Here is a 15,749-nt window from a genome sequence, read left to right as displayed (position 1 = left end):
CTTGAAGAGACTGTCATCTGTCCTGTAGAATTTCCCACATTCTGGATTTGGCTGATTCTGTCCCCTGGGCATGTGGGTTTACTCTGTTGTTGCTATTTTAACCACCTGTATTTCTGGTAAACTTCTAGTTATATAGAGGCTTGATTAAATTTTTTGTATTCCTAGGAATGCAGGAATACAAAAAATTTCATAGGTGGCTTATCAGAAGGCCCATGATGTCTGTCCCCTTTTCAGTGATGTTAAACTTAATGAGTGGTGTTAGGTGTTGTCAGCTTGATCCATCCTTTATAAAGTTTTCTATCAGCCTTTCACCTCACTGTATTAGCAACAATCGATTCTCATTTTTTTAGAAAACAAAAATAGAATCTGCCTAAATATAAGTCCCTATCTTGCTTTATCCACTAACTCTAATATCTTGGGTATGTTTCTATGTCAGCATCTATAGATCTAGTTCATTTTTGAAAATGGCTTCATATATTTTATGAGTGTATTACGACTTATTTAATCAGTTTGGAAATATTTCGGATCCCTCATGATGAAGAAAGGAAGGTCTGAGTCTTCAACTCTACTTGTTTTGATTTACTATATCCCCCAATTGCAGAAGTTAGTGCGGCGCTGAGCAATAGAAATTGATGAACCAGAGGGTAGCAACACAGTGTCACAGTGGAGACCCTTTCCTGCGGGAATGGAGGAGGAGAGAGTTATCTTAGCTTTCCTTGGAGGAAGTAGTTGGTTTGTTTGCTTTCCTGAAAAACTGAAGCATTTGTGACTGCCTTGTTGTAGCTCTTCCCCAAGCGGGTGGGTGGTGGGGCCGGGGGCAGAGGAAGGCAATGGATCTTGTTAGTGACAACCAGAGGGACAGAAATAAGTGGGTGAAAAACCCTGACCTTAAGACCCCTTGATGGCCAAATTGGCACTGGCGTTTGCTCAAGACATAACTAAACAAGTCAACAGAGGGATCCTAAAATTTGTCTCCGTTGGAGTTTGGTTTGTGAGGTTTATGATGGCTGTTTGGTTTTCAGTGTGGTGCAGTGCATCATTCCCTGTCCCATTTGATTTGTCTTTATTTCTTGCTGTTTTCTAAGTTTAGGAATTCAAATATGGCCTCAAGTCTGGTGGTTTCCTTCAGGAAACAAAGCCCCTGAAGTCAAGCTTTTCTGGGCTGAACTAGGCCAGGCCAGGCAAAGCCCTTTTGCAGACGCCTTCCTAGGTGTGGGATGGCCTTTGAAAGTAAGACCGTCACACGGCAGCGTGGTCAGATTTTGAAGGATGGAACCCACATGGAAGTAATGAGATGAACATGGGTTTCTACTTGGAGAAAAGCAGTGATAAAACTTCCTGGTGGATTAAAGTCTTGGAATTGCCCAGGGAAAACACCAAATCATTTTTAGTGCTCTCTACTTGGCAATGCATGTGAATCAGTGCTGGATGCAGTGTACCTTTTTGTCTTCCTCAATTTTTCTTTCTTTCTCCCTCTTCCAAGCTTCAGAAGAGGAAAGCGGAAAGCCTTTCCAGTGTCCGATATGTGGTTTGGTTATCAAAAGGAAGAGTTACTGGAAGCGGCACATGGTGATTCACACAGGTTTAAAAAGTCATCAGTGTCCTCTCTGTCCATTCCGCTGTGCTCGCAAGGACAATCTCAAATCCCACATGAAGGTAAGCCACCTGCAGACGGGCCTCCCAGAGAGGCAGGCGCGGCTGGAGCTCTTGCACACGGTCCCGTGCAGGAGGCTTCGAGGCAGGAGAGGGGCCATCGGTGGATCCTACAGAATGTAGTGCTCATTGTCTCGAGGTCGGGTGCAGCACCCAATGAAGCAGTGGCGAAGGGTCTCCTTTGTAATGCTACTCCCGTCCTTTTTAAAGGCAAAGAGAAGCTTCGGTATCCAAACAGTAGACGTAATGTAGGGCCCGTCCCTACTGGGGAGCAGCAACCTACCTTGGCCTTGCATGGCAATGCATGTCTGGGACGCCGGGAGGAAGAGCAAGGAGCAGGAAAGACCAGTGCAGGACGGGCTGCTGGACCCGTGCCCCAGGGAGGGGTCCACCCTCTTCTGCTGTTGCTTTGCTCTCCAGCTTACAAACCCACAGGAACACCCAGAGGCTCCTTATAGGAGGTGTGAGGACCTTGAAAGACACCTGGGCTCTAGCTTTCGCCCTGTGTGAGGCTTGGGGTTGCTATTCCTGACAAGACTGGGTCCTCCCAAGGCTGTCTGTGTGTGTGCTGTCCTAACTCCCAGGATCACAGTTACCAAACATTTAAGGACATTGTTTTCACTGTCTTATTAAAAACAACTGTGTTTCACTCTTATGTGACATGGAGAAAACTTAATCATCTCGAAATCTCTCTGGCAGACGCCATTACTAATAAAGGTTTTCTCTGAAATCCAAGGAAGAAAATCACGAGATCAAAAGAGCATGGGCTCTTGAATTTGATAGACCTGCATTTAAATCTTATTGTGCAACTTACTAGCTAAGTGGCCTTGAGCAAATGAACTTTAGGCTCTCAATTTTCTCATCTGTTCAAGGAGAACGATAATGTTTATCTGGAAGCGTTGTCATGCGTATTTAAGGAGATAATGTTAGCAAAGTTATCTGACACAGAAATGTTCAATAGTAAGTTATTTAATCTCGATAACTGTCTTTGAACACCTTTATTTTCCCATTGATATTTTCAGTACAGCTTGGCTGTTGACGTTGTTTATAACGTTTTTACTTTCCTGCCAGAAGAAGCGTAGTGAATGTACATAATCAAGATATTTGCTTTTTTTCAAAACCTTGTAGTCTAATCCGTCTGAATAGATCAGTGATGACTGTATAGAATTGTAGTTCTAAAAAAGTGTGATCAGACAGAACCTCTCCTGATTTTAGGAGATAGCTTAGAAGATTAAAAAGAAAAATTAAATCCATGATGTAATTTGTATTCTGTCATTTGCCTTTTTCTCCTGGGATTAGCTTGCCCTTCATCTTCAGAATCCATTGAACACCAGGAGTTCTGGTTGGTTGGATTTTACTGAGCCTACTTAGGTTTTCCATTCCCCTCCTCATCCTCTATCACCTCTTCCCAAAGCAAAATCTCGTATTTTATACCTGCAAAGTGATTTCATTAGCAGGATGAGACTTCAAAAGGAATGCCTTTAAAACTAAAATTTGTTTTCGTTACTGTGTCCTACGCTGTGTTTAGAAATCAGGTCTGGCAAATTTAAAGCTTCGGTGAGCAGAAAACTTGCATCTAGCCTGACACCTTGTAAGCTTGGTTTCAGCTCAGGGTCACATAAAACAACCTATTTATAAACCCATGGAAAAAAAAAAGCTGGGTTTTCAATAGCAGGAAGTACTGACCCTGAAACTACAGGGAGATGAGTTGGGTGCCTTGATGATACAGACGGTCGGCCATGACAGTGTTACAGATGAGAGCTGCAAGGGCTTTGCGGGTCGCGGGGTCTCAGAATGCTTTCAGAACAAATCAATAACCGGTACAATAAAGCAGTTGTGTGAAATTACTACTTTATTCAGACTCATAGTGTCCTAACCTGTTGAGCTACGACTCCGAGCTTTTGATAAGGGAAGTGTGAGAAGGGCTCATGCAAGTTTAATTTTATCAAATGGTGTACTCTTTCTTTTCTCTGTTCTCCACCCCACCGATGGGCCGTTTTCTTTCTTTAAAGAATCCATGCTTTTGTTTTGACTTGACGTACTTTAATTTTGAGACATTTTGTAAACACAGTTTACGTAGGGGTAGAGTTGCGGTGGTCTTGTGACTAGACATCTTCTGCTGCATTCGCCAGAGACTAAAAATATGAATGGATTTTCTACAACAAATCCAGCCTGTGAAGTGGGGGCATTGTCGCCCGTAGATTAAGATCTCACACTGAGTGCGGGGTCAGAAAGACCTCAGTTAGAATCTCAGTTCCACGACTTTTAGTAGCTGTGAGACTTGGGGCGAATCATTTAACCTCTCCCAGCCTTCATTTCCACTCGTGGAGATAATCATCCGATCTGTCGCCTGGAGTCTGGAGTCGTTATAAGGGTTAAATGAGATAATGGACATAAAGCAACTGAATACAGTGCCTGGCACAGAGCACACCCAGGAAATGTAGCTAACCCGGTCATTTTCATCCAAGAGTTCTCGGAGTTAGCGTTTACATTTGGAAATAAAGTAATGACGTGGGATAAAAAATTATTCTAAATTTCATTGCCTTTTTCTTTTCGTGATAAATCTTTAATGGTGACAATTTAGGAAAACCGGTAAATGACAAGAATATAAAATTGACCCTCGATCCCATCACACAGAAATAACCATTATCATTCCAAGGGATATCCTTCCATATTGATGCTATTGACTTAGTTAAGACGAATTGGGATTCTACTTCATTTGTTCAACAAGGACAGTATTTACTGTGTTCCCACTCGGTGCTGGGCACTGTACATTTTTTTTTTTTTTTAAACCTGCCTTTTCCTCCTCCGTATATCTCGCCAACATTTTTATGGGCAGCTGAGGAAGGAGCTTGTAAATGCCTCCAGCTTCCTCAGGGTTATCTTAGATTTCCATTAAGTCTTTTACAACTTTCCTGGATGAGTGAGCATATAGGAATTAAATACGAAATTCATAAGCCAAGATGGAACAGAAAAGGTGAGGACTGTTAAAATAAAGCACAGTGGTGAAGTAATGGCAAGAAACTGGGCAAGGGTCAGAGCGCTGAGTCCTGCTGGTCTGGGACCTGCCACTTAAGGGGCTGTGACTCCTGAGGAGCCTCCTTCCCTGCCCGGCCCGGTCCCCTAAGGGGCTGGAGCAGGTGTGTGTCAAAGCTTCCTCAGGTTCATCCCACCGCCACCGGGAGACAGACCTTATGATGTAACAGTGCCTTCTCTTTCCCACCCCTTAGGTGCTCTCGCTGCAAAATGACCAGTCCGTCAGCATGTCTCTGTGTGGCCTGGAAAGAATGATATGCTTTAGACAAGCGTTTCTTCACGTTAGCGGACTTCAAAGGGTTTTAAAGCCAATGTTAGGCTAAAGAGATTAAAAATCATCACAGAAAGTGCTTTTCTGTCAGGACAGAAGGGAAGAAACTCAGCGGTAGGACATAGGGAATACTTCTCTCAAAGGCCCAATGCGACATCTCGCCCCTTTGGGAAGGTGTAGCTCAAATAAAATGACAAGTTTGAGAATCAACACCACGGGCCCTGTTCCTCCTTGAAACCGACACTGATTTTTCCACAACTAAATATAGCAAGGCCAGGATCTGGTGCAAAAGAAGCCACGTAAAAATACTTGCGCACAGACGCTTTTCAGTCCAGGGCTCCCTTTTGACTTTAGAACTTGGGCTCCCTCTCTGTCCTTTTCCTTCTTCCAGAAGCTGCTTCCGGAGCTTCTGTTCTTGGATTAGCTCCTCTCCTCTCCCGGGTCAATAGATGTAAGGACACTTCTGAAATGGAATCTGCCCCATTGCACTGCTCCCGGGACGACGGAAGCGTTCTGCCTTGTGACCTTTACCACCTGGTTCCGGGCATGCTCTAGGCAGCACCTGTCAGGGTCCTGTGGGGCTGTGACCCGAGCCCTCAAGGTGCCCTGCTCCTGTGGGAATTGGGTGGAGGAGATGGTGGGGAATCTTCAGGATTCTGTGAGAAAGCAAAATGAAATGATCAGCTCCAGACTGAAATCCCTTTGTTGTGAAAGAACAGAGAGAGGTGATGTTAACAACCAGTGACAAACGCGTCCCGAACCCCCCAACCCCTCCCGACCTGGCAGAGGGGAAGCCTTTTAATGAGCAAGGCCTTGCTGCAACTGAATTGAAATTTATATGGTTATTTCTGAGAAATGCATGCTTTGGGGGACCCAGAATCTCTTCAGCTGTTTTTTTCAAAAAGCCACAGTGGGGTGCTGTAGCGACAGGATCTCACCATTAACTTTTAATTTCTTTGCTTTTGTTGGTCACTCAACATTATTTAAAAGTATGTTTTGGCTGGTGAATAATGCTTTTGGATTGCATTCAGAATGCGTAAACAGCTGTAGTAAAACTCGCTCTCTTGGAAAGGAAGCCTACGCAGAGGGGCCAGGTGGTGCAGTGAATTAACGAACTAGCCTTTAACCTTCGTTAGACCTGGGTTCAAATCCCGCTTAGGTCACTCCTGGAAGATGAGGTGTCAGTTCTGTTTTGGTTTTGATTCCCAGTCACTTGCTTGTCCAGATCCCACAGCTCCCCGAATCATTTGGCCCAAATCTACACAATTGGCAGTTTCTACGCAAGGGAGGGGCAGTCCTGAAATAGCAGGGTGTAGCAGGTCAGCACTGAAGTACATTGGCAGAGCTCAATGGGGAAGTTACGAGCTGATGAGCACCTGCCAGCTCGAAGCCTGGCTCAGTCTAGTGATTGATTTCCTCACTTTTTCAAGCACTACATTTGATAGGGACAGGAAGAAAAAAGCTTCTTCCAATTTTTTACAGGTACTGTGCCTGCAAGACTGGAACTGGATTTAAAAGTCTGCACTCTTTCATTGCAGACAGCAGAATCTGGAGCCCGATAGAACCACATTTGGAAACATTGCTTTCATCTTGCCGAGAATACTTGGTGGGGATCAGACCTTGGTTTTTCTCACACTCTACTTTGCTTGTTTTGTATGTGATTTTGCTCAAGCCACTTACTCTGGGGTCTCAGTCTCCCTGTCTGTGAAACGGGAATACCCCGGAGACCTCATTTTCCACATTCTTAATTACCTAGAGAAGCGTTTTGAAAATTGAAATTAGGTTTGCAAAACAGAACTAATTCTCTGAGTGACAATAATCAGGTATGTGCAACTTATTATTATTGTGAGAGGAATTACTTGACAGGTTGCCTCTTTTGACCCCCAACTGGTAATTATGTAAGTTCGCACTGTGCTGGGTTTATATTTTCTCTGAAGACCCACCAAGATGAGATGACTAGAATATTAGGAGGATTCACCGGAAAACAGCCTCCATTGGCAGACAGCATCCTCCGTTGTGAGTGTGGCTCTAATCATGGGCTCTTAAGCTACGTGGATCCGCGTTATGTTTAGGGATGGACCTCATTAGCTGGAGCACGGTAATGAAATGCTGCTCTGGTTATTCTGTTTCCTGGGCCAGCCCTTGGTACTGTGAGGAAATGGTTGATGAGTAGTCTGGATATACAACAAGGCATTTTCCATAAGCACATGGTGGAGAGCTCATTCTTCTTGCTTCTTCGTCAGGTTCATCAGCACCAGGACCGGGGAGAGACCTTTCAGTGCCAGCTATGCCCTTTCACTTCCTCACGCCACTTCAGCCTGAAACTCCACATGCGTTGCCATCAGCATTTCCTGAGGACAGAAGCCAAGGTGAAGGAGGAGATCCCAGACCCAGATGTCAAGGGATCTCCCCACCTCAGTGACAGTGCCTGCCTGGGGCAGCAAAGGGAAGGAGGAGGGACAGAGCTAGTGGGGACCATGATGACGTCCAACACTCCAGAGAGGACTAGCCAGGGTGGGGCTGGCGTCTCGCCTTTGCTGGTGAAGGAGGAACCCAAGGAAGATAACGGCCTGCCAACCTCCTTTACTCTGAATGCTGTCGACAGGCCGGCCAACCACACAAAGCTGAAAGACCCCTCCGAGTATGTGGCCAACAGTGCGTCAGCATTGTTCAGCCAGGACATCTCTGTTAAGATGGCGTCTGATTTTCTCATGAAGCTGTCAGGTACTTCAATAGGGTTGTATTCTCTCTCTCTTTCTCTCTTTCTCTACCAGGATTCTCATCTGTAAAATGAGCTGGTAGTACTAGATGATTTCAAGGTCCCTTTAAATTCTAATCGTTTGCACTTTCATAAATTCTCTCCTTGACTTCCCCCACTGCCCAGTCCTTTGGAAGTAGGCATTGCTGTGGTTTGGGTCTAGAAACAACAGGGCTTGTTGATTTCCTTCCGGTTTTTCCCCTTTATGGGTTCTTGTTGTGGGGGACAGGTCACATGGTCAGCCAAGTTGGTGATAGTTCTTTGTGTGACCTTGGGCCATATTTAACTTGTCTCTGCATTTGGTTCTTTTAAAGTGCTCATTCGGAACGTCTCATTTTGCATTATGCAAGTTTTTTATTGCCTTAATTTGAAAGAGTTTTAAAGGACATATATACAGAGACTACTGTTAGGAATTATAGTTTTAAAATTTGTGCAAATGAAAGATTATCTTTACATTATTTTTTCCAGTAGAAAAATTTTTATTGTAATAAAATATGCCTAACATGAAATTTACCATTTTAACCATTTTTAAGTAGACAGTTCTTTGGCATTAAGTACATTCCTATTGTGTAACCATTACCACCATCAATCTCCAGAACCTTTTCGTCATCCCAACCGAACCTCATACCCATTAAATAGTAATTCCCCATTCCGCTCTCCCCACAGCCCCTGGTAACCATTAGTCTACTTTCTGCTTCTATGAATTTAACTATTTTAGGTACCTCATGTAAAGTGAAATTAAAAAAAACGAACAAACAACTTTTTAAAAAAATATTCTTTCCCAACTACCCCACTGCCTTTTGGAAAGAAGATGAAATATGTTATCAAAATTTATTATTAATTGACCTCATGTTCATCATCAGATTACACATGGTGTTTCTTTGTGTTTTTTGTCCTTTATTTTTCCCCCAATTTCTCTGATTAAGTTGTGGAGTTGGATAGGGGGTGTGGCAATCTTGAGGGAGCGCTTTTTCCTGACTGTTTGGGAATGATAAAACATGACGTGGGATTGTGCTGCTACATGTTACATTTTTAAAAGTATGATTTTAAATTGTAAAAGAGATGCGGTGGGTGGGGAAAGGTCGGCTGAGAGTTGGTTCTGTCTTTCAGTGAAGATGGCAGTCCCCACGATGATTTCCAAATGCCATTTCAGCTCTTTGGAGATTGACAATACCCTTTTAAATGGAGAATAATTGGTCACCGCCTTCCTTTAAATGGACTGTGAGTCGCATTTCACTAAATGTCATTGCCAGGTGAATTAGAGGTTCCAGCTTCACTCGCTTGGAAGTCCCTTTGCTCAGTGACACTTCAGTCAGGTCTCTTGGAATGTCCCCAGCACCCTAGATCTTTGCCCCTCAGGAGCACACAACACTAGTTGGAAGAAATGAGGAAAGGTAGGGGACAGGAAATGAGGCGTCAGAAATGAGCCGGGGAGTCAACTGGGGCAGGGAATGTTACAGCCAGGAGCTCCAACCCGCCAACCCACAGCGTGAGTGCAGAGTCCTCCACTGGAAATGGTCAGATCACAGGAAGCCAAGTGGATCTGCCTGTGGCCTTGAAGAACATGGGAGGGTGGCTCTCTCCTCTCCTCCTCTCTGCCCCTCCGCCTACTTTCTCCCACCCCAATCTAGGGGAAAATGTGCTTGTAGAGTCTTCGAGTTTTATATTTAAACATTTTTGAAAATGTGGGGAAATGCATGATTCTAGTTTTCCTTTTGCTGCTGATCCTTTAGGCTTCACCTCCGGCAGGGGAGGGGGCGTGCAGGGTGTGCGTCTCTGGTTTTTCCTGGGTGGTCTCTCTCACCAGTATTATAGCAGAAAGGGCTCCTTTTCTGGGCTCTTCTAGTGCACTCCCAAGGGAGGGAATGCAAATGGCGTATTCAACTGGTGTGGTTTAAACATGGGATGTTTCCTTACTTAATAGACCGGGGGAGACTAAGTGGGAGGGGGCAGTTAGTAGCTCTTAGTATGGGGTTACTCCCTTTACTCCAGGACTGTAAGAAATTTTTAAATCTGGAGGAAGGGGAGAGAAGATGAAGGAAGGATTGGTCTTCGGATAAGACACTTGGTGTATGATACACTACTCCTGCTGGGCTCAGGCTGTAATTAGCTCCCGACCCAATCTCAGGGAGCATAAGATAAGGCCTGCTGAGAGCCCGCACTGCAAACAGGAGAGACTCAAGAGAAGCCAGTCGGGTAGGTTGGGGTAGGTTGGGGTGAAAGACTGCACCAAAGCCTCACACTGTGATCTGTTTTCTCAGTTAGTTATTGATGGGACTTGTTTACAGTTTGGCAGTGGGAGTATTTACTGACTGATCAATTGGCATAAGAAAACAGATAACAAATGCACACTATTTATGCAAAAGGCCCATGCAGCTATTTTCTGGTGGCTTACTAGAGGTCCTGAAACCTGACTTGTATGCACTGTTACCTAGCAACCTGTTACAAAGTCACCGGGGAGTGAGATGCATCGGTAATTTTTTGTGTGTGTGCATATTTGGATGTAAATGTAAACTTGGTGACTGTGGCCGTGCAGCCCACAGGAGGAGAAGATATGTTAAAAGGAAAGGAATACATTTTCTGGAGGAATTTTTTTTTTTCTTTAATTTCCACCAACTCTCTGGTTGGTCGGGCCTTATCATTTATAGCTGCTGTCACTGGGGTGCTCTGTGTGGCCGTGTCTGAGAATATGATCCTGGGACCCAAAGGCCAGATCCCAGGGAGCTGGGGCTGAGTTTCTAGCTCTTGCCGTCCTCAGCTGTAGTACAGTATGTGCTTAGTATCAGGCCTTGTCCCTCGGCGTCATAACGGCGCCATTGTTCTTACAATGAATTTTTGAGCTGGGCTCTGCGCGTGCACCTGCTGGGACCGTAGGGTGCAGCTGTTTGTGGGCACCAAGTCTGCGCATCTCTGTGCCAGCCACATGACTGCAGAATTGGAACACAGTGACAGATTCAAGCGTGCACATACCTACTTGTTTCCCAAAGAGAGAGACGGAAAACACTTGATTCTTTCTTGCTTGGTTATTAAGGGAAGTCTTTCTTGCTCCTTCGACTAAAACTAAGCATCAGGATGACTTCATGGAACCCAGTGGGATTAAAAAATCACCGGTAGAATGCTGTTTTCAACAGACTCTAAATCCTTCTCCCCCCGCCCCACTCCCCCACCTCCATTTTAAGGTTTTTCCCAGTCTGTGTGATTGTGAAATCAAACCCCTTCTCCAATCTATCAACTATTCCTCTGCTGAGCCCACACTTAACATCCTGTAGTCCTTCAAGATTAATGTTGCTCCCCGAGAACCGAGGCTCCCAGGCTCAGCACCGGAGCTGATTTAGGGAAGAGGATGAGGAAGCCCGGGCTGCTGGCTTTCTGGGCTGATGGAAAAAATAATTTTGTAAACTTCGCTCAGGGTTTCGGCCCTGGAGGCAGGCTGTGGAGGGCTGCAGCCCTGTGTGTTTGCATATTTCTTTCTTGGGAGCCAGAAGACCCCGGGCGGGCACGGAGGGTGGAATGCCAGAGCAGGCGATCCAGTGGTCACATGACCGGGACATGGGGGTGGGGGAGGCACTCACTCAACCGTGGAGCACCTAAGTTCCTGCTGCTTCTGAGCCTTCTCTCCCTTAACTAGCACCAAGTGTAAATTCAGCGGCACATTATACTTACCTGGGGAGTTCCTTAAAAATGCCAAGGGCCCAGCCCCGTTCCCAGAAGTTAGGATTTCATTGGTCTAGGAAAGGACCTAGTGCCTAGTGATTGGCATTTTCTTTAAAATCCTCAATGATTCTCATATGCAGCTGGGACTGAGGCCCACTGATGTGGAATACGCACTTGGTACCTGATACAGTTTTTTCAGTACAGCTGTGGTGCTGTGGTGTTTTTGGGTTTTGTTTTTGTTTTTTCAGTACAGCTCTCCTTCCTTACTTTCTATTTCGGACCATGAAAAGGGGCCTAGTGGGTGGTGTGAGATGAGTCTGAGGCATTCACCATAGGTCAAGGTTGACATGAATAAGAGGCCTGGTTGAGTCATGGCCACTGAGCCCCTTGTTCTTCCTTGTGGGGCCTCATGACAGGAGAATCAGAAGAAGCATCTTAGTGTGTTCTCCCATTAGAACCAGAAAGCCTCAAGACTCATCTAGAGCATCAAGGGGCTGGGAGTGTCATCATCAGATGCCTGACTAAAAGTTGCTTGCAACGGCCTTTACATCATCTCTCTTCCTCAAAGCTACACTTTTCAAGATAGAAAATTTAATTCTAACTCTCCACATTGTAACCAAGCAGTTGACAGAAACTTGGCGCCGTTGTAGGCTGGGAATATCTTTTTGTCCCTGGTTTTCCAAAATAAAAGATACAAGTCATTTCAACTATTTTTAATATGGAAGCTGGCAAAAAAAAAAAAAAAAAATCATACTGTCTCCCACATTATATTAATTTTGTAAAATGAAGTCCAAAATAATTTTAACTAGAAGAGATGGCATTTTTAAAGCAGTGACTTACAAATGGGTACAGGCCGAACCGTTTCTGATTTATTAGGAGCTCTGCTGTAATAGCAGTGGCTTTCTTGGACCAAGACAGGTGAGTTGGGGACCGTGTTTGTGTGCTGTCTTGCAGTTTCCTGTGGGGCTTTGTTCTTCCGCTTCCATCTATTTCACACAGTTTTCTGCATCTGCAGTTACAAATATAGTTAGTCTGTAAATGGCAGCTGCCCTATCCGGTGAAGCCTTTGTTTGGCCGCTGGAGGAGGGATAAGATGCGCTGTAAACCAGGTAGCCCTCATTGCCTGGGGGCTGGGGCTCTGATTGGCTTTCAGTACAACATCTTTCCACATGAGCCTTCTTGTAAGTAAATGCCAGCCCGTCATGCCGTAAGACTCCCATGCCAGTAGCCAGGGGCTCCCACTTCCCTTCGCTAAATGTGCCTTCCCCAGTGGTTTTATTTTTTTTAAAGATTTTATTTATTTATTTGAGAGAGAGAGAATGAGAGACAGAGAGCATGAGAGGGAGGAGGGTCAGAAGGAGAAGCAGACTCCCTGCCGAGCAGGGAGCCCGATGCGGGACTCGATCCTGGGACTCCAGGATCATGACCTGAGCCGAAGGCAGTCGCTTAACCGACTGAGCCACCCAGGCGCCCCCCCAGTGGTTTTATTTTTAACAACCTTCCTTTACGCCTTCAGTTGGCCCTTCTATTTTATTTTATTTTTACTTTTTTTTAAACATTTTTTTTTTTTTAAGTAATCTCTACACCCAACATGGGCCTCGAACTTACCACCCCGAGATCAAGAGTCGCACACTCCACTGACTGAACCAGCCACGTGCCCGTCTTTTTAACCCTGCCCTGCTTTTCTCATGATGGGCACGCACTGATCACGTGACTGGAATTCCTGGTATTGGAAGCAGCATTTAGGGCCTTATCCATATGCAGGCAAGCCTGAATGCCCTTTTGAAATCCTGGATTTTACTGACCCCAGTGGCGATTCATAGGAGAGGGAGAGTGTGACTCCTGTTTTTCAATGACTTGCTACTCCCTGAGACAAGGACTGATCTGAGTCACAAAAGGAGCAGGACAGTGGGGCCTGGGGGTGTACACCCCTGTACTGAAACTTCTGGGGACACTTGGTGACATCTACTCATTGTTGATTATTTTTCCTTAACAATCACTCATAGGGATGTAGTGCTTACTCTGTGTCACGTAACTCACTTGAACTTCATAACAACTATATATATAGGTACATAGTATTAGGATTCCCAGTTTACAGATGAAAACCGAGAAACAGGGGTTAAGAGACTTGCCCAAGTTTGTGCTGCTAATAAGTGGCGGAACTGGGATTCTAATCCAGGGGGCCTGGTTCCAACATTCCCTCCTCCCCCAGGCTGCCTGTACCCCAGATCACAAAATAAGGAGGCAGTGCGACTGAACTTGGCTCTGTTCTTTGCCCTGGCGTGCTGGTGCGGAGTTAAGAGTCCCCAGCATGGAGCCTTTCTCTGAATGCTGTATGTTAGACACCATTGAAAGTTGCATTAATTCTTTTAGGCTTTTCAGGAATTACTTACCGCAAATAGTAATAACAGTAAGGCCAACTAATAGTTCCGTAGGGCTTTACAGCGTATGGCATATTTCCAAATACATTGCCTCATGACAAGCATGTAGACAAAGACCAAGACTCAACGAGATTAGCTGTAAAAAGGTTATGACTGGAATTCAGATCTTTTTTCCTCGCTGTGTTGGATAGAGTATACCTCGTTCTAGAATTGCACTGAGAATAATTTTTTATCTTGACAGATCCCTGGGAAGATTTATCAGAGTCTATGTTTCTGCCAACCTGAATCCAAGTCATTTCCTTCCTTCCCTCATTAGTATATTTTCTTCTCCTATTGCTCTTTGTTACTACTGTTACCACTTACTAATCAAATGTGTCTATAGTAAGCTGGGCGCTGTGCCCACAGCTTCATGTAATTTCTCATTTAGCCCTCTTAAAAGCTCTAAGGGGTCACTAATATTAAACCTATTTTACAGATGAGGAAGTTGAGGCTTCAAAGGTTTTAGCTGCAAGGGAGAGAGCAAAGATTCCTCTCTGCCGAGCTGCGCAGCCTTGGCTCATGACCACTTAATTAGCTATTACTTAATTTTTTTTTTCTCAGTTGAGCGAACTGTCTTTTGACCTCCGTCTGCTTCACTGTTTATTTTCCTTGGCTTCAAACCATGGCATCATTTCTAATGCATGCTAATTCGGTCACTAATCTGGTTAAATTTTTTGTGTCTTGAAAGTATATCTATAATCCAGCCCTCCGATGCAGCCTCTCCTGGCCATCAGCTCACACCTAGACAGCTTGCCTCTTTAGCTCCCTCCCTGGTGCCTTCTCCACCCAGCGTCCCCCTCCAGGCCCTCCAATGCATTCTAACGGGACTCTTCTTCTGATACCTCTTGTATCAGGCTCTGCCCCTGCCTGGCTCCTTTCTCCAGAGGAACCGTATCCTCACTGCTCTCCAGAAAAATATTGACTGTCTTCACCAGCTCAAACCTACACCCTCTCATCGCTGTTTCTCTGCCTTCACTCATGTTGTTCCGGGGGTCTGGTCATTTGAACTGTGGAGTTCCATGCAGCTTCCTCTTGTTAGGTAAAATGGGAAATCAGAACTTTTCAAAAAAGAGTAATAATGTTCTGAAAACTAAATGAACTGTTTTAAGGCTCCTGTGACCCACAAGTGGTTTTGTATCTTTGTAGGGAATTTCTAGCAATGTTGGGGCCCATTCCTGTAATACCCTCTCCTACTGTTTGGCCTATGCAAATGCTGGTCATCCTTCGAAGAATATTTTGGTTCCCACTTCTTCAGTAAAACCTTTTCCTGTTATTCTGGTCTTTACTGACAACCCTCTCACCCCCTGTGAATTCCAGTGATATTTAGAGTCTTTATCACCCAGGCTGGGTGGTTGTATTATTGCATAGTTCATTCTATTGCTTGTGTATGATTAGTCTGGTCTCTTGAGCTATTTCAGGTTGCTATGGTGTGTATGGGGGGGGGGGCAGATAATGTTTCTTTTGTAACATCTTTATCTTTACCATCCACAGTGCATTCCACGATGGATTATAAAAAAGATAAGCCGTTAGTCATATTCTGGAAGTCAGGTTTTCTGAGGTTGTGATATTGCTTCACTTAAAATTTGCAAGCAGCTCCTTAGTGCTATAAGAAAGAAGATGAAGGGGCGCCTGGGTGGCTCAGTTGGTTAAGCGACTGCCTTCGGCTCAGGTCATGATCCTGGAGTCCCGGGATCGAGTCCCGCATCGGGCTCTCTACTCAGCAGGGAGTCTGCTTCTCCCTCTGACCCTCCCCCCTCTTATGTGTTCGCTCTCTCTCATTCTCTCTCTCTCTCTCTTAAATAAATAAATAAAATCTTTAAAAAAAAAAAAAAGAAAGAAAGAAGATGAAGCAGAGTGGTGGTCTGTGGAAAGTAAGCAGGCTGTTCAAAGAGTGCCTTGATGGCAGAGTCCCTTGATGTTTTCTCATGTCCCATGTTCCAAGCCCTCAGCTTGGAGG

General features: G+C 44.9%; 1 protein-coding gene across 11 annotated transcripts in view; it reads left to right on the top strand.

Annotated features, from left to right (window-relative positions):
- ZNF827 (zinc finger protein 827) overlaps window positions 1–15,749 on the top strand; it is a 169,996-nt gene that overhangs the window by 38,924 nt on the left and 115,323 nt on the right. For 10 of the 11 annotated variants that reach the window (XR_010409581.1, XM_064585129.1, XM_064585128.1 and 7 more), the window contains exons 3-4: window positions 1,484–1,656; window positions 7,204–7,684. Coding sequence is in view for 10 of the 11 variants with exons in the window: in XM_064585129.1 (XP_064441199.1) it covers window positions 1,484–1,656; window positions 7,204–7,684 (654 nt within the window). In the remaining variant the exon portion in view is untranslated. The remainder of the gene's footprint in view (window positions 1–1,483; window positions 1,657–7,203; window positions 7,685–15,749) is intronic. The other variant, XM_064585125.1, reaches the window with a different exon arrangement.

Source organism: Mirounga angustirostris, unplaced genomic scaffold, assembly GCF_029215605.1.
Source record: "Mirounga angustirostris isolate CCGP_5_RB_7025 unplaced genomic scaffold, mMirAng1.0.hap1 SCAF_2, whole genome shotgun sequence".
NCBI lineage: Eukaryota > Metazoa > Chordata > Mammalia > Carnivora > Phocidae > Mirounga > Mirounga angustirostris.
Note: the sequence above shows the minus strand (reverse complement) of the source record. Positions and strands in the feature narration are given on the sequence as shown.